Raw genomic sequence first — 18,358 nt, 5'->3', positions numbered from 1 at the left:
CAACGCACATGTCGTTGCTCTAGAAAAGGTGCCCCTGGTCCCCTCGAATTGGCATATATGGCGCCGAGGATCCGAGTAATCTTGTACCCAGGAAGGTCGGACGTAGTCGTGGTGATGACATCGTCGGCCTCGGGCAGGCAGCGGAACGCGGGTTTGAGATCGTCGATGTTGACAAGAACGGGGATATCTTTTTCCTTCTTTGAGGGCATCGTGTGTGTCGTGGTTCAGGTACGGACAAATAGTGATACCAGACTACGAATATGAAGCAGTACGGTTTTGATAGATGAATTTCGGGTGAGAATATGAAGTTGGAGGGAGTAGACTTCAGACCTTCGACATGATCCCCAGATCAGAGTATGGCCCTGAGAACTCTGAGTTCTGGAGTTGCGCCTGCCAGACATACGATTTTCGGCCTCTCCTGCCAGTTTCGTTGGCTTGTAGAAAGCGACGTGCATTGTGGAAGTTCCGTCTTGAGTCCAGGCTGCAACTGCCTTCTGAGGGCGAAATGTGCCCTTTCTGCATACTTACCTACTTAGGTAGCCATACCAGGTGTTTACTGATCATTAGATAATGGCGAGCAACCTCAAGCATTCGCTTTCCTCCGGCGATGTACGGTGAATGCCAAATATTGATATCAAGTTGTGTTTGGAAGAAGAAAATGCCTCTCATTGATTCAGGTAGACGACACAGACTTTTGTGGTCGTACCTAGAATGATACCAGTATGATGTACCTAGGCATGATCTTGATCGAAACATTGACCTCTCCGCAGTAGACATAAAGAGAACCAAGCCTCGCTAAGTAACCAAAAACGAAACGCCCGCTGCGACAGTGTCATCCTGTCTCCGGCTCTCAAAACGATTCTTCCCCCTTCATCCCGTCCCGGTGTCGGTAATCTCGCAGCAGCATCCTCCTTCGCTTGGCTGTAAAAAGAATTTTGTCGGACCCACGTCAATGATGGCAGCGGCGTGGTTTTCCTCTACTTCGGCTGCGAGGACAACTCACTGATATGCATGACACTGACTTCCGGCAACTTCACCAATCTTACATCTTGGCTTTTGCTATCCTCCGCCCGAATTGCTGCGGACAGTTTCGCCCAGAACCCGTTGACGCCTTTCTTATCTTTGCTGTCGCTGACGTGGATACACCCGCCAAGACAGGCTTGGTGAGTCTTGTCATCCTTCTCGTCCTTGCTGTCCTTGTTACCCTTCTGGCCCTTGTTGGCCTTGTTACCCTTCTGGCATTTGTTGCCCTTCTTGCCCTTCTTGCCCTTCTTGCCCTTCTTGTCCTTATCGTCATTGTCGTTGTTACCTTGGTAGAACGTTTGCTCTCCGTGGAAGGCTTCGGGGATCTGGTTGTCTTGCTTGTCGTTGTCGTCGTGGTAGAACGGCTGCTCTCCGTGGACGTCTACATGGAGGTGGTTATCCTGCTTGTCATTGTTGTCGTGGTAGAGCGTATTCTCTCCGTGGAAGTAGTTGTCCTGCATAAAATCGTTGTCGCCGTAGACAATCTGCTCTCCGTGGAAGGCTTGGTGGATGTGATCGTCCTGCTTGTCATTGATGTCGCTGTTGGACGTCTGCTCTCTTTGGAAGCCTGGGGGGAGGGTGCCGTCCTCCTCGTCGACGTCGTACGTAGTCTTCTCGGTGAGGACGTCGTAGATGTGCTGTCTGACCACGGTCCAGTGGACCCTTTCGCCCTTCCAGACCACCTGCGGCGGCGGCTGTGTCGAGACGAACATCCAGCGCCGGGTATCGTCCCGTGACATCTGACGCTCCGGAGGTAGGTCGGGGACGCAGATGGCGAGCTTGTCGATCTCGGACCACTGGGCATACAAGATGCTCAGCGAGTGATCGAGGGCCTGCGGCGTGGCGAAGCAGGGCCAGTCCACGACCACGGGCGTGGGGGCGGGTGCCCGGGCTTCCTTCTGCCCCTGTCCCACGGAGTCGGTGGACTCGATGGACAGCGAGTTCATCAGCGACGTTGGGAAATACATACACATCTTTGCCTGTTTCTTCTGTGATTCAGGGGGATTGATAGCGCTTTTTTTGAGAGAGAGAGAATATATGAGACGAGAAGCTCGCCAAAAAGCATTCGGTAATTGAAGCTACTCGTGCGTCCTTAAATATTTCAGATTCTACTTGGTACGGGCCGACTGCAATGGGGAAAACATTCGTGATAGCACTGGTTAAAGTTTGTCTTTGCCCGGCTCCCAAGGCAGGAACTGGAGCCGCGCCTTCGATGGGCAGAATTATGCCTTTGGCTACCACATGACTGCACCGTGAATGAGAAGGATTACACACTTGATTGTACCATTACCACGTCCGGATCGAGCTAGCCACTCAATGTTATTCCATGAAATTTCAAAGCTCCCGCCGCCTGCTCCTAGAGATATATTTCGAGATAGCCTATCTCATGAGTGGATGGGTCGGAGGCGGCACAGTAGGCGCTTTGTCCGGATGTATAGCTACTTCAGCAATTCGGCGCAGCTTGCGTGTCCATTCCATACGACTTGAGGACCATTGAGATGGCCGCGGTCCTCATGGTTCTGAAGACTGGTGTGCTCACGGCTTTAGGTATTGTGTAGAGATGGTACAGTATGGGGCCATCCCTTTTGGCTTCGTGGCCAGCCGCGCAAGTTCCAGACTCGGATAGAACTATAGACCGTCTTGCCCTTTCGAGGCGCAAGCCAGTCCGACGAAGGCCGAGCACAGCACCGAAGGAGGCTTCCGTGCCGATCACTTGTATATCCAGGTTAATGTCGCCGTCTCTAATCGTGGAGGCGAAGCATCCCCAAGGCATCCATCCTCAACAACCTTCTCCACCCAGCTCTCGAACGTTGTCTTGAGTTCGTGTACCTGGTGACCTAGTGGCAATGGTCCGTATGAGTACTGCTTGTGTTGAGGTACGGATGGGTGGGCCCTGTCCGCCTTGCTAATCCCAGGATCGTATCTGACCAGCCTGCTGTGGCACGGGCGTCGTACAAAGTAGTTGTCGACATTGTAATTCACGTTGAAGTTATAATGATAAGACTCGTAAAGGTCGTAATGATGCCATGGAAGTCTTGGGCGGTCTGGCACTCGTCGCTTGAGGTTGAAGGCTGACCGCTGGTAGACGACGAGGACAATGTCCTTCATTTGGCGGAATTTGGCTATGTGCTGGAGGAATCGGGCCAGATTCTGGTGTGTCCGAACGGACTTGTGGAAGAGTCGCAGATGCAGACCAGTGTATAGGCCCCAGGAAGTACCTAGAGCTACCTTGGTGGCATGTCTCCGCACGGTATCGATCTGACTAAGTAGACGCATGACCTTTAGCAGCCTCTTGACCTGCAGATATGAGTCGAGCAGGATGATATCGCGCGAGAGGTCGACATGTTTGACGGTCCCAGAAAAAACGAGCGGTTTGTACCGATGGGAAACCGCTCTCCGCGCGTCCTGGCACACCCGCCCGAGAGTCGGAGGCGGCTCGTTGCGGATATCAGCAAACATGAGTCGACTGGACGGGATATTATGGGTATGCGCCGAGGACGGGGAGTCTAAAACCTCGTAGACCCGGGGTTCGGGGAGCGCATAACTCCATATCAGGTCTCTCAGCTCAAAGGGAAGTTTGGAAAACTGATAGAACGTCTGTTCAGTCGGTACAGCCATCGCGAGTCGGTTCCAAGGGACAGTACTTAAGTATATATGAGTGTCGAGACATTCAGGAACGAGAACATAAGAGCAAAAAAACCAGACAGACATCTGGGCCGGAAGGTAATAAAGACCTCATGCCCCCAATCTAGTGGAATGTGGCTGCGAGCCACGCGACAGCCGGGCACATCCAAACAGAGTTGGGGGCACCATCATCATGAACGGTCATAGGCCGGCGGGGAATGACGAGTGCGACTTAGCCTGGCAACAAAGAAGCCGGCGAGAATCGACTAAGCAATGCATCGCGAGAAGATGACCACACTCTGGGCCAACTTCCGCAAATGGACATAGGGCGAGCCGTCGTTGCACCGGCGCTGGCCACAGTGCTGACGTGCCGGCGAAGTGGCGGCTGGAAAAGGAAAGTGTTCAGTCCTGGCCGTCCGGTTTGTCGGCTGGGATGGGCATGGGCGTCGCATGGGCACAAGGATTCAAGCGAACGACGTCGACTTGGCCTTCCCACCCCCTTCCGAGTATACAGGGTACCGACAGAGAGGGTTGGGGCTATATTTGGAAGCAGGCATTAACATGTTGCATTGATACCCCAATCTTCCCATCGCCATCGAATCGATATTGGCTGGGTTGGGGAGAACCCCTGCTGGGTTTGGGGAGAACAAACCCCCTGCTGGATTGAGTGAGTAACTCGAGTAGCTCGAGGAGGTAGCGTTGCAGCCGTCGTCTCTACCTCTGGGAAAGTTGCTTGGCTACTGCATGTGGCGTCTGACTGCTTATCTCGTATCACGCGTACGTGATTATATAAGTCCTTAGTCGAGCATTACATATCTGGTCTCCTCCGGGTCCTTCTGTGACGTTGCTAGGAAGAAGCCTTGTGACACAGCACAAGAAGGTGCCAAAGTGGGCTAAGATTTTGGTGTGGATGGCTGCAGCGCATAATGACAATTTCATGCATAACTTGAGGAACTTGGAATCGTTGGATTGGATGTTGAGTAGAGTATCAAATATGTTGCCAAATCAGTTCGAAGTATGTAGACGAGACCTTTGTTAGTGGATGCTAGCACAGCCAATACCGGCTGCTGTTGGAGATTCCCTTGATGGCGAAAGCGCTGCTCTCACCAGATTCCGTACTGTTTCATTATGATACAGGTTTTTAATCGTTCATTCCACTAGATGTGTAGTGTAACTGTATAAAGTAGTGTATTGGTTATTCACGGGAAGTATTGTACGAAAAGCAGCGCTTTCGCCATTAAGAAGGAGGTACTGAAATAAGAGAGCGGGTGAGCCATGGGCTGAGTTGATCACGGCGGGGTTGAGCAAAGACCATCAATGAACTGATGGAGTGCTGCGAATCAGCTGCCTGCTGACTGGCAAGAGGTTGAGTTGAACTTACAGGTAAGTAGGTACCTAACTGATTAGATAGCTGATGCCCGGAGCAATCGCCGCGCCGAGTGCCGATTTTCCATGCCCATGCCCCACTGCCTGCCAGCTTAAAAGCGCCGCCAAAAATTTGTGATCTCTTCTTCTCTTCCCTTTTCTTCTTCGTGCGGCGACAGGACTTAAACACATCCCCGTGTTGCTCGAATCCCTATTCCCTAACCGGAGTAACCATGGATGCCTTTTCGTAGCGTCAGTCCGATGTCACAGAAGAATCAAAATTGCAGGCCGGCGTTTGAAATACTGATGTCGATCTTGGGCACTTTCCAACGCCCAGGATCGCACTAGAATGCTGGACATTACTTCCTCCTACACGCTCATGTAAGGCTTGAGCATGTGCTTATTATAGTTGAAACCATGCTTCCATCTTGACCGTAGTCGATTGCAGCGTCTTAAGGGTGGCAGATATTTGTCCCTTTTGGATATCTTAATGATTAGGACTATCCGATGTCAAATGCCCCCCATGAGAACCAACGTCCATGAACTGGTCTGGGTATGTCTATTCGTATAACACGATGCGATGCGGGCTCCTTGTTACCGAGACAAGTTGAAAACCATTTGCACCTGCGCTTAAGATTTCCCTGCTGGGGCTCCTTTTTGTTGAAGCATCGCAACTTGGTGATGCCATACCAGGGACTGTCTATTCGCCATCGCCAATCTTCTCCAGCTTCCCGAGGTCGCGTTTCTCGCCAGACTCTCCAATCAGCCTGACTCGGTCCAAACGTACCTTCTCGCTGCTGCCGTCGCCATCTACCACGAAGAGAATGACACTGGTGATGTTCTGGAAGCGTACAAACCGGAGACCAACGTTTGCAGTCCCGTTGGCATTCCAGTCGTCCTCGCCAATCTCAATCTCTTGAGTGGGCTGAATGTCCTCCGCTTCATCAAAGCCTAGGTTATGCGGCCGGTTGGTGAACAGCTTGATCGTCTTGGGTCTCATGGGTATCTCGTCCTCGTCCTCGTCCTCGCCGGCGTTAGGGGGTAGAGAAGTGATCTGTAACACATCTAGGGTCAGTATCTAGCCATTACATCGCTCCAGGAAATGCCAACATACCTGTATCGTGTGCAGCTTGACGGACGAGTTGAACGGCATGAAGAGCAGGAGCTGTTCATCTGTGTCACTTTCCACCCAGTCCTTCTGCTCGGAATCGCTCTTCTCCAGACTCGAAGGCTTCGGCCGGTTGAACAGGGTTCGAACGGAGAATTCGGTATCGTCGGCGTTCAGAAGCTCGAGGCCCTTCACGTCGATGACATCGGAGATGTCAGAGTAGCCGCGGGGAAGGTCGGCGCCCAGCCAGGTCATGCCGCCGCCGCCACTGCTGCTTCCCTCGCCGGCCGTCTCGATGTCGTTGCTGAGCTTCTCAATAAGAGACTTCAACTTTTGGGGGTCGGCGCCCTTGACCTTCTCGGCAATCTTGCCATCACGGAACAGAATGAAAGTGGGAAGGTGGGTGACAGCGTAAGCCTGTGCGACATCCTTGGCCTTGTCTCCCTCGGTGTTCACCTTGACGAATGTGGCGATGTTGGGTCTCGATAAGGACATGGACAGTTGCTCGTAGACGGGCGCGATCTGCTTGCAAGGCCCACACCAATTTGCGTAGACTAAATATTGCAACAGAAGAGTAAGCGCATGATCAGGGCAGCGCGGCGTAAAAGGATTTCAAGAGCATCCTGCGTCGCTCTCGCGGGAAAGCAACGGGGGGTGGCGGGGTAGGGCTGATGCTGATTCCTGGGCTGGAGGGGACCAACTTACAGTCGGCGACAACGATGCGCGACTTGCTAAGAATGTCGCTGAACTGCTCCGAAGAGGTGATCTCGATCGTTTTCGACATCGTGGGCGCAGGGTCTGGAGCGTCTCCCCGAAAAAAAAGATGATTGGATTGGGTAGGCCGAAGGGCAGTCGGAATGCGGTGAACGTGTAGATTGGTCTGTCTGAGAGAGGGCCAAGCAAGCTGAAAGTTCACCTACGCTGGATTACGTAGAAGGCAGCAGTGCTATCGAATCGTGGCCATCCCTGCCACATTTCCAGCTCTAGCACTTACCTTAGGTACCTACTCAGGAACGGGCCGGGTGTCTCTGGTTATGTAATCAGTTAAACCCAACAACCCCGCGCCGTCATTTTCAGCACCGAGGCCCTCAAGTATGAAGTACCTTAGGTACAACTGGAGTCAATATCAATCCGTCTTTCAATGTTGGTTCTCACGCTGATTGCTGTTCCAATATGACTTGTCCTAAGTCAAGACTTCTACCAAAACGTATTGGTAGCATGATTGCAGCATTATGTACGTAACATAAACATAATACAGCTAAAATACACGTGAACGCCATTCAGTAATGGGGTCGCCATGGAAGGATCATGGGTGTACAAGTACCTGTCTTATGAGCTACCTCACAGATAGCTCTATCTGTGTAGGTCCTGCAAATGATCGGCGGAGAGCTAAGGTGTATATACACTTAACAGGCTTGTGATACCCTATCGACAGGTCAATGCTCAGTGCTTGAAGCAGCAATATAATACTCGCTCAGGAATAGCAGGACGATGTGTCCGACCGAGCACGGCACAACAACCAGCCGGTCATTGGTCCTGCTGAAACGTATCAGGACTCTGTGCTCAAACCTCTGCCCCATATTGGTTGGAACCAATCATGTCGTCATACATGGTAAGAGCACGCTGATGAGCTCCCAAGGAGGTATTGCATCGGTATGGAACGAAACTAGGCTAGTTCCATGATATTAAGCGTGTTCTATGTCCTGTCTAGGCTGGTAGGTTACCTGGGATGAAACAGGGATCCATCATTCGAAAAGAGCAGTGATAGTCCACCTCATCACGCATCCCAGAAGTGACCTGCCTCCCATAATCGTTCTCCAATCGTGCCCCCATCTCAGCGCACCCGGTCGACGACTCATCACGAACAAGAAGCAGTAGTAAAACTTGCCTATCTTAAGTAGAACATCCAAAACCATGGCAGCTCAAGAAGCACAGTCAAAGCCGCAGGCGGTTGCCGGAACAACAGAGCCTGCTGGCCACCACCCGGGCGACGAACATGAGATCCCCAGCTACGAATCCTACGGCACCTTCGATTCGCTGAAAGACCGGATAAAGCTTCACTACAATGTTGCTTCTGACTACTACTACTCACTCTGGTAAGCAGAGTCCCTCCTTCACGCTACCCCTTTATGCAGTTAGAGTTGTTAATCCCGCATGCGCCTGTCCGTCGTTACTACAGGGGACAGCACATCCACCACGGCTACTGGAAGCAGCCCAACGAGACCAAGGAGGAGGCCCAGGTGAACCTGATCAACCTGCTCCTCGAGATCTCGGTCCTGCCCAAGTCCAGCCGCGTCCTCGACGTCGGCTGCGGCATCGGCGGCACCTCGCGCTTCCTGGCCAAGGAGCACGACTGCCAAGTCACGGGCGTCACCATCAGCGGGCGGCAGGTCGAGATCGCGCAGCGCTTGACCCTGGCCGAGGTCGACGCCGCTATTGCTGCCGCCGGCGACAAGACCGCTGCTTCCTCGACGCCGGCCGCCGCCGCCGATGCCCGGGGCATGATCAAGTACCCCTCCGGCAACTCTAGCGTGCGCTTCATCGAGCTCGACGCTGAGAAGATGCTGGAGTACTTCAAACAGCAGCAGCAGCAGCAAGAAGCCTCGTCCTTCAACTGCGTCTGGATCTCCGAGGCGCTATCGCACTTCCCCAACAAGCCGCTCTTCTTCTCGTCCGCGTTCGAGCTGCTCGGGAGCGGCGGCGGCGGCAACAAGTCCCGCCTCGTCATCGCGGACTGGTTCAAGGCCAAGGACCTCACGCCCGAGCAGGAGCAGGCCGACATCAAGCCGATCGAGGACGGCATGCTGCTGCCCCCGCTGTGCACGGCGGACCAGTACGTCGAGATGGCGACCAAGGCCGGCTTCAAGGTGCTGAAGGGGCCGATGGATATTAGCAACGATGTTCTCAGGACTTGGTATGTTTTCCAGGCCGCCCTCCTTGTTTTTCTATGTACCGGAATGTGCTAACCGAAGAAAACCAATATAGGGACATATCCTGGTCGTTGGTCTCGTCACCATCACTTTGGGCCTTTGCCATCTCCCAGGGGCGAGATGGCCTGGCATTCTTGCAGTCTTTCCGAGCGATGCGACGCGGTTACGCGAATGGAACGTTTAGATATTGCTGCATAGCGTTTGAGAAGCCGTAGAACCACCACCATCTCCCCTTCAAATTTCAAACGATTGAATATACAGAGAAATCAAGCATAACAAAAGGAACGACATCGTTCTAACACCAGGCAACTGCCCGTTGCACCTCCTCTATGTGGCCGCCTGCTCCGCAGAGCTCCAGGTCTTCAAGCTCAGCTCGAGTTGGCAGGGGCAGTATAAGTCGCCCCGGTGAGGATGTTGGAGCACTTGGCCTTGACGGAGCCGTAGTTGCTGACCTCCACACACACATTGGCCCCCGTATACGGCATGGCGTCGCCGCCCACAGCGCACATCGCGTCGTTGTAGAATGTCACTAAGCAGCGATCAGAGTCAGTCATTCATCATATGCCATTCGAAGTCCATTGAGAAACAAGACGTGACGGGCCGCAGAAAACCATGACCCGGAAGCGACCTACGGGGGCAGTTCAAATCGACATTGTCGATCGGGTACGTGACGTTCATGCTCTGGCTCGCGGTTCCTAGGATGGTGGTGGGGATGGCAGTGCACTCTCCGGCGATCATGCTGCTGGATGTACCGGGGTTGGAGCAGCCGGCATTGTTGGAGAAGGCGACGGAAGGCGCCTGGAACTGGGTCGCGATCTGGGCGGTGGTGTAGGGGAAGCTGGTAGCAGCCATGGCAAGAGCGATGATGAAGCGATACATTTTGGGTGGGAGTTGGGTGAGTTGGTGGATGGTCTTCCTAGTGGTCAGGAGTGGCTTCCAAGTGGTAAAGTGAGTAGATAGATGAGGCCTGAGCTGGAGTTGAGTAAAGGAGTTGATGTGCTGTGAGCAGTGATTACCAAGTTTTGTCCAGTGAAGAGATTGGTTCATTCTTATATACATATTTCCAACACTATCAACGAGAAGCATCAAAGAAAATATTCTCGTCGGCACCGATTCGAACGCTTCCGAGAGCTTCAGGGGCTCCAAGAAGCTGCTGGCCCGACTGCCGCAGAGCCGCAGCCTGGCCAACGCTTCTACCTGTCGCTTGCAGACAACGTACCGGCACTGAAGCTACACATCATGGAACATTCTTCGACACGATCCTATCCAGAAAGATGGTTGTCCAGCGACTGTCTTCAAAAGGCGCTGGGAAGAGCCTTTGCTAGTCGCGCGGGTGGCTTGAGCCAAATTACACCTGCTGCCGTCTGATTATATAGTGCATGCATTCTTGTCAGTCACCAGATGAGAAACTTCTCGATATAAGGCCATGGCTGGAGCACCTAAACATGTTAACCAGAGGCCAAGTAAGAATGGGCTCCTTGATACAAGTGGCTGGCATCTTGAGCGTTGCTGGACAAGGGGGCACAGCTCGAAGACTGCAAAGACCCATGCCCAACACATGTGATAATTGCGGGAGCCAGACAGAGAGACCTACCACTACATCAGTACAAAGTCCAATAACGACCACAATCAAATCTACCCTCTCAGCTTCAGCCATTGGATCCATCGAACCATTCTGGAACAAATGCCGAGCCTGTAGCTTTCAGAGTTTTCACGGCGAGGCGTCGACAAGATGTAGTGGTGTGGTGGAGAGTGGCGGCGACGGCATTGGGTTCAGTGTCAACCTTATGTTCCCTGTCTCAATATGACAACTGACCAGGTGCATGAGACGCCCCTTTCTGCAAGCACTTCGGGGTTGGAAGCTATTTTTCTTTCTTTCCTCTTCTTCTTACGTGTCATGCGGAACTGTTCGGCAAAAGTGATGCAATTTTTCAACTCTTTTTCCACCTGTTGGGCATTTTGATTCAGGACCTATGTGCTACTGAATCCACTCTGGGCTTCGTATAGTGCCGTTATATCGAACCATACCTCGAGAACTAGCAAGCCAAACAGATTGACATGAACGGCTCTCGTCTGTACGAACCACCGCCGAAAAAAAGAAAAAAGCAAACAGTTATGCAGGACGAACACACATCAAAAACAAGACCGCTCTATTTCCTTTCCATGTCAGAGTTTTCACCTCCGGTACGCGCGTATAGTGCCCCGATTGCCGTCCTCCGATTGGGTTTCGAGATTGAGGTCTGGTTCGACAAGACCTTGGACCTGCATTGCATAAGTGCATACCATGTCTGTAGGTATAGGTACAGTAGTGGCTGTCAAGGCAAAGCAAGGCAGGACCGGCCTTCAGCAGAGTGGCCTTCTTCGGTCCAATGCCCAATCATGCGCACACCTGCGAACGGACAGCACATACAAACATACCCGACATACATATATAGATAGACCTTATATTTACATACGCAGTCACGCATTTGGCATCGGTTTTATTGAGTTCAGCGCCTGAAAGACCTAATTGAGGTCTTACCTAGGTGTGGGTGGTGCTGTAAGGGGGATGGACTGCAGCTGCATAACGCCGTTACAGCGCTAGCATGCACATCTGCCCGACCTCAACGCTTCATTTATCTAGAAGCTGGCACTCACGCCGCTGAAAACAAGGGGATTACCCACCAGACATACTGGCATTCTTGGCACGAACAGGGGTGAGTGTAAGTTGGATGTTGGAATGTTTCCATCAGTCTTGAACGATTTCCTCTTTGGACAGGCAAGAGGCGAAGGTAATCACGAGCTAACAAAAGTTCAAGCGCTTCGGGAACTATACTAGGTTGCATAGGTGCTTCTCACGCGGAGAACGGCAGTCCGAGTAGATGGCAAATTGCCGAGTGAGCTCTGTTTTGCTCTGTTCTGCTCATGAAACTATCTACCTATTGTATATCGCCATAACCAAACCCGCCCATAACTCCTCGCAAGTCGCCCCTGCGACTACGTACCGTTTCCCTAGTCAAACAAGCAAAGAAAGCACATTCCCGTTTCTCGACCCAGTTCATGTCGTGTCATTCGTCCATTGCTGACACAAAGTCTGTATGTAGTCATCCTTCTCTATGAATCACCCGGCGCTGGCAGGTGGGCCCCCGTCCTGCTCTCCTGACTAGTTGCTCCTTTGGGTGGTGGTCCGGATGCAGCAAGTAGGCCGACCCCTGTTATGCAGCCATAAGGATGCATCTTGACTTGACTCCTTCGCATATTCGAAACTAGACCCCCACCGTGTGACTAAACACCTTGGCCGCCAACTGCGCGAGCAGCTGCGCGCGATCCCCCTGAGGCAGCTCCTGGAAGACGGCGTAGACGCTCTTGCCCTTCGCATCTCTCACGGCCCCCAGGCGGTTGCCCGCGACGGCGCCCGCCATGAGACCCGGGAAGTTGGCCATGATGAAGCCCAGGATGCCACCACTAACGCCGCCCGCGACGCTCCAGAGCTTGCCTCCCTTATTTTGCTGCTCGGCCATGCCTTCCTCGCGCAGCATCTCCTCGAACACGTCGCCGAACTGCTCGTTCTCGGCCCGTTGCCGCGACTCCTGCGTGTTCTGTCCGTTCTGCTGCGCGCCCGTGAAGTAGTTCCACGCCCAGCTGAAGGGGAACCCGCCGGGCATGCCGCCGGCAGCGCCACCTGGCCCGGACGTGGGGATCTCCTCGTCGAACATGTACTCGTCGAATGGGTCGGCATACTTAGAGTCGCCCTGGGGAGCGGCGTTAGAGCGTGCCCCGCCGCCGCCACCACCAGCGGAGAAGCCGTACATGCGCCGCTGCGCATCATACTCGCGTCTTCGTGTGGGATCGGAGAGGGTGTAGTAGGCGTCGTTGACGAGCTGGAACTTGCGGGTGCGCTGTGCGCGCTCTGGCGATTCGGCGGGGACCCGATCAGGGTGTGTTCTCAGGGCAGCTCTAGTAAACATGTGAAGTTAGCATCGTGATGTAGTGTGTGTGGGCGGATGGGTGTCTCTCTCCAAAGAGGTGTGCGTATCTTACTTCTTGTATGCATCTCGGATTTGCTGTGTGTTTGCTGTATCAGATACCTCAAGGATCTTATCTGCATGTTCCGTTGTCAGTCAAGGTGGGTTGCGGATGGTTGTAGGAGCTGTAGATGCGCCTTTGGGCAGCCGGCCACTTACAGTAGTTGGGAGGAGCACCGGCACTCATCTTGGCAACCCGGCAGTTTATTTGTTACTTCTGTAGCTTTGTAGGGACAGTAGAGGGAGAACGACAACTAGAATCGTGGAAGAGAATTGTAGGTGAACTAATAAAGGTGTATGTGACCTGGATGCACCATTCCAGAGTCACAGTCGTGCTGGGCTTAAAGTCACTTTCTAGGTGGGATATCGAGGGGCCAAATGAGGACGTCATAATCGCAAACAAGCCACGGTGGCTTGAAAAAAAGATAATCAGCTAACAGCCACATCATCCAGTCCAGTCATTGTCGTATCGGAGGTTTCAGCCTATCAACGCTAGCCCGAGGTGGGCATGGGGACCCTCGAAGGAGCACGGCCGGGCCCATGCCTTTCTAAAAAGTCCGATTTACAGCCTGGGCACCAACACCAAAAATATCTCCTAGACTCCCTCCCCGACTCCTCTCTCGGGTATTGCGTGAGAGCCACATGGGGTGCCCATATGGAGAGATGAGAATCTAGGGAATGGGGGTGCCAGCCAAGATGGGGGCATGTCGGGCAGGACAGGACAGGGAGAAAACCGTGAGAGGCCGGCCAAGACGCTTAGTTATGTGCCTCACACCGAGAACAGCTAAGCCCATTTCGAAAGAATAGCCCGTCTTGACTCTGACGATCCCACCCAGGCCTGCCCATTCAAAGAGGCAGACCAGCCACTCGAATTGTCGGTGAGGGGCCGGCAGGTTGCAGGGCAGGCAAGGGCATCGACTCACAAGCAGCGCTTGTTTGAGCCGCAGGAAGGGGAGGAGGAAAGAGGAATTTCTGCAACCAACTCTGCTGACCAACGGCCGGCCCTGCTGCCAGCATTGCCCAATCCAATCCCCTCTCGTTCGCTGCCCGCAGGTGTCGTCTCCATAGTCAGCTCACCAATTGAACATCATTTTTTGTCTTATTCTTTATTTTCTGTTGTGCCAATTTTACCAATTCCCACTCATATAGTACAGTACATACAGCCGACTGCACGATTATATCCTCGATTATATGGAGACTGTTTGAACGACAGCAAGCACGTCCAAGCAGCCGCCAGCGAGACCCATACGTTTACCCATACCCGAAGCCCCATACTATCTATCCATCACGCGCAGCATCGAGATAGAGAGATCACGCACAGAGAGAGCTCGGATCGTATTGCTGTCCTTTCGCTCAGGCTCACACTCTCTCCCGGTACAGCACTGTACTGTACAGTCACAGTGGCAGTAACCTTGCTCTCCGTCTCCAGATCCTGTCTGGTCAAGGCTACTGCAGTCCACTGAATTCGGCAACGTCGATTGTGCCCAAAGTGGACTTTTCTCAATCGCTGTTCCCATCGCGAGATCTTGTCTGGGCTGTTCAGTGCCTTGGCCTTGCCTTGCCTTGCCTGCACCTGTTACAGCAGTACATACATTAGTCGCCCGCGATCGCGTCCCTTGCTCCACTTGGGGACCCTGCCCAAAGACTCTTCTGGACCTAGGTTAGAACAGAGACAACGCAAAGACGGACGAGAAGAAGACGCTGTTTCCTGTTAGTTGCAGCAGCTCGCTTGTTGGTAATCCCAGACTATTCCCTTGCACGACAAGATTGCTGCAGGTCACACAGAATCCACCCGATAGCACCGCGTACGCCCACACAGCATAAGAAACCCCAGGGCGACACAAAAGATCTACAATACCCACGTCCTGTTGTTGAACGAAAGAACGCCCGTCCATTATTGCCCCTCTGTCCCTGCTCCTTCTTAGTCCACTTGAAGTGGCCCGAGACAATCGTTACCTGAATCGAAACCGTTCAACCAACGTACATACCCAATTCATTGATATATATCATCGCAAAGCACAAAAAATGGGTTTCTTCGATGGTTGGGACGGCGGCTCCGTCGTGTCGCACAAGACGACACATCGCGCCAGGAAGTCCGCATCAAACAAGTCCTCCTCAAGCAAGTCCAAGAAGTCGCGCTCACACTCGGGAGAGCGCCATCGACACTCCACCTCCACCTTCGAGGGCCTCCTCGGCGGCAGCAGCCCTTCGCACAAGCACAGCAGCAGCTCGCGGGGGTCCTTCTTCGGCCTGGGCAACAGCAGCTCAAAGAGCTTCTTCGGAGGTCTTGGTAGTAAGTCTAAGTCCAACAACTCGCTCACTCAAAAAAAGTCGACATTGTTCGTGAAACCAAACCACTTTTACTAACATGAGACCTCCTCGGTAACACAGGCCGTTCGTCTTCGTACTACAAGCGCCAGCCCCGCAACAGTTTCGTCCAGCGCATGTACAAGAAGCTCAAGCGACTCTTGCGCGACCTGGTCTACTACGCCAAACGCCACCCTATGAAGGTCTTCATGCTGGTCATCATGCCGCTGATCACCGGTGGGGCCCTGACGGCCCTCCTCGCCCGGTTTGGCCTGAAGCTCCCGCCCGGAATCGAACGCATGCTCGGCATCGCCGCCAAGACTGCCTCGGGCGACAGATTCGGGCTCATGGGCGAGGCCGTTCGTATGGCTGGAGGCATGGGTGGCAGCAGCAGCAGCAGCAAGAATGTACATGTCGACCGTGGCTATGAGGGTGATATGCGGTGGGAGCGGACAACCTACCAAGATGATGGCTGGGGCAAAGGCTGGGGTGGTGATAGCTGGGGAGGTGGTTTGGTAAGCGGTTTCTCCAAGATGTTTGCGTGATTGGCGGGAGCGACTGTTTAAAATTCGGCGCTGTGATGATTATGCCCTTTTCCCCTTTTTTTCACCTTCTGGCGCCCTGGGTTTTTGGACATGGGCAGGGAAAAGGCTGCCGGAGGTGTTTTTTTCTTGCTGGGCTTGAGAATATGGATTGCACTATATAGATACCACTGATTTTAACGAGCAAGAATAATATGACCAAAACACAACATACCTCAACCCTGATTGGAATACCATTTTGCACGACTTATCACCAAGTATTGAGACAACTATAGCCATCGCTCGACCAAATCACCGTGCGTAATTTGGTCGTTGAAAACTGCGCCATTAAGAAATAATAAGTCTATGAATGATGGCAGGATATTACAACACAAGGGAAGAACTTTTCAGTGCCTAAACCTCTGACATTGCTGTGGTGTTTGCTTATTTGCCTTTGCGCTTTCTACCACTGGTGCTGGTACCACTGGCCGATTTCCGTTTCACAGGCGATTGCTTAGATGAAGCCTTGCTCCTCGTACGCGGGCCAGGCTCAGGCTCAGGAGAACCCTCGACCACAACGATCTCCTCAGGGGGAGTTCGGTTGCGCGATATGTGCACTCCGTTTCCTGTTTCATCGCTTGTGGTGCTTTCGCCAGACTCTTCACTGCTTTGTGCCCGGTGAATGCTTCTCGACGAACCATGAACACTTCGGCGAGACGGATCTGAGGATCCAGACATGTTCCGCCTAGGACCTGCAACACTGTGCCCGGACGCCGCACGCGAGCCAGCAGTCTGATACTTGAAAGGATCGGGAGTGTTGCGACCAGACGACGATCGCGATACCAACTGCTGCGAAGATGAAGTTGATGAACGATGTGATGAGCGCGAAGCGTTGGGCGGAGGGAAAAGGCCCACAGGCGGACCAGATCGGCTTCGTGCGCTGACAACAGCTGTCGAGTCTTCCGATGATGCTGACACCCCACTGCGCTTGCGCGGAGCCTCCATAGCCGACGGATCGAACTGAGACAAGGGAACCGCGATGCGTTCTGGCTTCTGCTTTCGCTTTGCGCCCTGTTCGGCCTCCGCTTCCAACCGCTTTCGTCTTCGTTCCAGAGCTGCGAGCTCTTCCTTGTTCAGCTTCACGTCTTGCTTGCCCTTTGCCTGTGCTTTACGTATTTTGGCCAGTGCATACTCGACCAGCTCAGCCTCTTCCTCGTCCTCCTCCGATTCTACTTCGGTCGAATCATCCTCTTCATCATCATCCGAAGCTTGATAAGCATAACCACCGCGAGACTTTCCTCCGCGGCCCAATTCTGTACCCGTGAAATGGAGTGGATCACTAATAAACCGTCTATTTCCCGAAGTCAAACCAGCGCCTTGAGTATCCGAGTCATCGCTGTCCAATTCATGGACTCTTTCACTTTGGGACCAAAAGCCTTGGTCCCCTTTTTGAGGCGCCTCCCGTCCTCGCCCGCGCCTCGATGGTCTTCCCCATTGGGGCGCATATTTGGGAGCTTGCGGCCGACCACCTAGACCGCCTCCCCGGAAAAAAGCCTCGTCGATGGGCTTATCCATAAAAGCAGCGTGGCCAATAATGACGACGCCGCTGGCACCAAGCAGCCAGAGCAGGGTGCTGAAAGTTGGAGCAATGAGACCAAGGATGGCAACAGTGACCAACAGAGCAGTGTAGCACTGCGAGGATGTGGCGCGGAAAGTTCCGATAACGAGGTCCTCTCCGTTCATTTTGCCAAGGAGCCACAAGCCGGCGAAAAGCAGGACAATGTCGAAGAGCAAGAGCGGGCTAGTCACCAAGGCATAGATGCTCAGGATGAAGAAGCAGGCGGCATAGTTGCTCGAAAAATGGCCCAGGTTGTAGTTGACACGCGATTGCATCTCAGAGAAGTTCTCGGGCTTGGACAGGCGCTTGAAGTCGCAGAACTCGCCAACAGGGCGGAGGTTGGAGAATCGGCTCGAGAGTGAAGTATTGCGGAAGCCGGCGAAGCGGTCCGAAATGTTCAGACGCGACGTGAGCACGTCGAGGGGGATCTGGATACGAGACGCCATTGTGTCGTGTTGAGGATGGTCGAAGGCGGTATTCGCGGTAGGTAGTGCGATTTACGTGTCGATGTAGGATGCCTAACAGCGATATTTTAGAAACGGTGGTCACAATTGTGTAGACAAAATGTGAATTCGGTCAAGATTGCGTATAAAACACGCAGAGAGATGTGTACGCGGTTGTCTGGGTGGAAGGGCAGGTGAACCAGGTTGAGGCCAACTTTTGGTTTTTGGGCCAAGTGGTCAGAACTGATAAGGGGGAAGGCAGTGTAGGGGCTAACGAGGTGGAGGATTACGTACTCTGGGCGGCAGCGGGTTTTTCTCAATTGGCGTGGCCTGGATTGACGCGTTGCTAGTGCAGAGCGGGAGACAGATGTGTCAAAGAGAGGTTTTGTTTTGTTCTTCCTTGTTGGTCGGATC

At 53.2% G+C, this 18,358-nt stretch overlaps 8 protein-coding genes across 8 annotated transcripts; 3 read left to right on the top strand and 5 right to left on the bottom strand.

Annotated features, from left to right (window-relative positions):
- Positions 1 to 1,007: 1,007 nt before the first annotated feature.
- On the top strand, positions 1,008 to 1,767 carry PG997_003233 (uncharacterized protein; the record flags this gene model as incomplete). The annotated part of the gene is made up of 2 exons (XM_066807548.1): positions 1,008 to 1,625; positions 1,681 to 1,767. The coding sequence occupies 2 exons, from the start codon at positions 1,008 to 1,010 to the stop codon at positions 1,765 to 1,767; spliced, it is 705 nt and encodes a 234-aa protein (XP_066671166.1).
- A 966-nt stretch (positions 1,768 to 2,733) lies between these two features.
- On the bottom strand, positions 2,734 to 3,642 carry PG997_003232 (uncharacterized protein; the record flags this gene model as incomplete). The annotated part of the gene is made up of 1 exon (XM_066807547.1): positions 2,734 to 3,642. One exon carries the CDS (start codon positions 3,640 to 3,642, stop codon positions 2,734 to 2,736), a length of 909 nt encoding a protein of 302 aa, XP_066671165.1.
- Positions 3,643 to 5,713: 2,071 nt separating this feature from the next.
- On the bottom strand, positions 5,714 to 6,905 carry PG997_003231 (thioredoxin; the record flags this gene model as incomplete). The annotated part of the gene is made up of 3 exons (XM_066807546.1): positions 5,714 to 6,067; positions 6,128 to 6,675; positions 6,827 to 6,905. 3 exons carry the CDS (start codon positions 6,903 to 6,905, stop codon positions 5,714 to 5,716), a joined length of 981 nt encoding a protein of 326 aa, XP_066671164.1.
- Positions 6,906 to 8,035: 1,130 nt separating this feature from the next.
- PG997_003230 (methyltransferase domain-containing protein) lies at positions 8,036 to 9,266 on the top strand (the record flags this gene model as incomplete). Its single annotated transcript, XM_066807545.1, has 3 exons — positions 8,036 to 8,217; positions 8,301 to 9,035; positions 9,107 to 9,266. The coding sequence occupies 3 exons, from the start codon at positions 8,036 to 8,038 to the stop codon at positions 9,264 to 9,266; spliced, it is 1,077 nt and encodes a 358-aa protein (XP_066671163.1).
- A 153-nt stretch (positions 9,267 to 9,419) lies between these two features.
- Positions 9,420 to 9,930, bottom strand: PG997_003229 (uncharacterized protein; the record flags this gene model as incomplete). The annotated part of the gene is made up of 2 exons (XM_066807544.1): positions 9,420 to 9,580; positions 9,684 to 9,930. The coding sequence occupies 2 exons, from the start codon at positions 9,928 to 9,930 to the stop codon at positions 9,420 to 9,422; spliced, it is 408 nt and encodes a 135-aa protein (XP_066671162.1).
- Positions 9,931 to 12,296: 2,366 nt separating this feature from the next.
- On the bottom strand, positions 12,297 to 13,242 carry PG997_003228 (DnaJ domain; the record flags this gene model as incomplete). Its single annotated transcript, XM_066807543.1, has 3 exons — positions 12,297 to 12,987; positions 13,072 to 13,132; positions 13,215 to 13,242. 3 exons carry the CDS (start codon positions 13,240 to 13,242, stop codon positions 12,297 to 12,299), a joined length of 780 nt encoding a protein of 259 aa, XP_066671161.1.
- A 1,838-nt stretch (positions 13,243 to 15,080) lies between these two features.
- On the top strand, positions 15,081 to 15,907 carry PG997_003227 (uncharacterized protein; the record flags this gene model as incomplete). Its single annotated transcript, XM_066807542.1, has 2 exons — positions 15,081 to 15,348; positions 15,447 to 15,907. The coding sequence occupies 2 exons, from the start codon at positions 15,081 to 15,083 to the stop codon at positions 15,905 to 15,907; spliced, it is 729 nt and encodes a 242-aa protein (XP_066671160.1).
- Positions 15,908 to 16,327: 420 nt separating this feature from the next.
- PG997_003226 (prenylated Rab acceptor 1) lies at positions 16,328 to 17,947 on the bottom strand (the record flags this gene model as incomplete). The annotated part of the gene is made up of 1 exon (XM_066807541.1): positions 16,328 to 17,947. One exon carries the CDS (start codon positions 17,945 to 17,947, stop codon positions 16,328 to 16,330), a length of 1,620 nt encoding a protein of 539 aa, XP_066671159.1.
- Positions 17,948 to 18,358: the final 411 nt, after the last annotated feature.

This window comes from Apiospora hydei, assembly GCF_038363865.1.
Source record: "Apiospora hydei strain CBS 114990 chromosome Unknown utg000004l_segment0_segment0, whole genome shotgun sequence".
NCBI lineage: Eukaryota > Fungi > Ascomycota > Sordariomycetes > Amphisphaeriales > Apiosporaceae > Apiospora > Apiospora hydei.
This window is presented reverse-complemented; position numbering and strand designations above follow the sequence as displayed.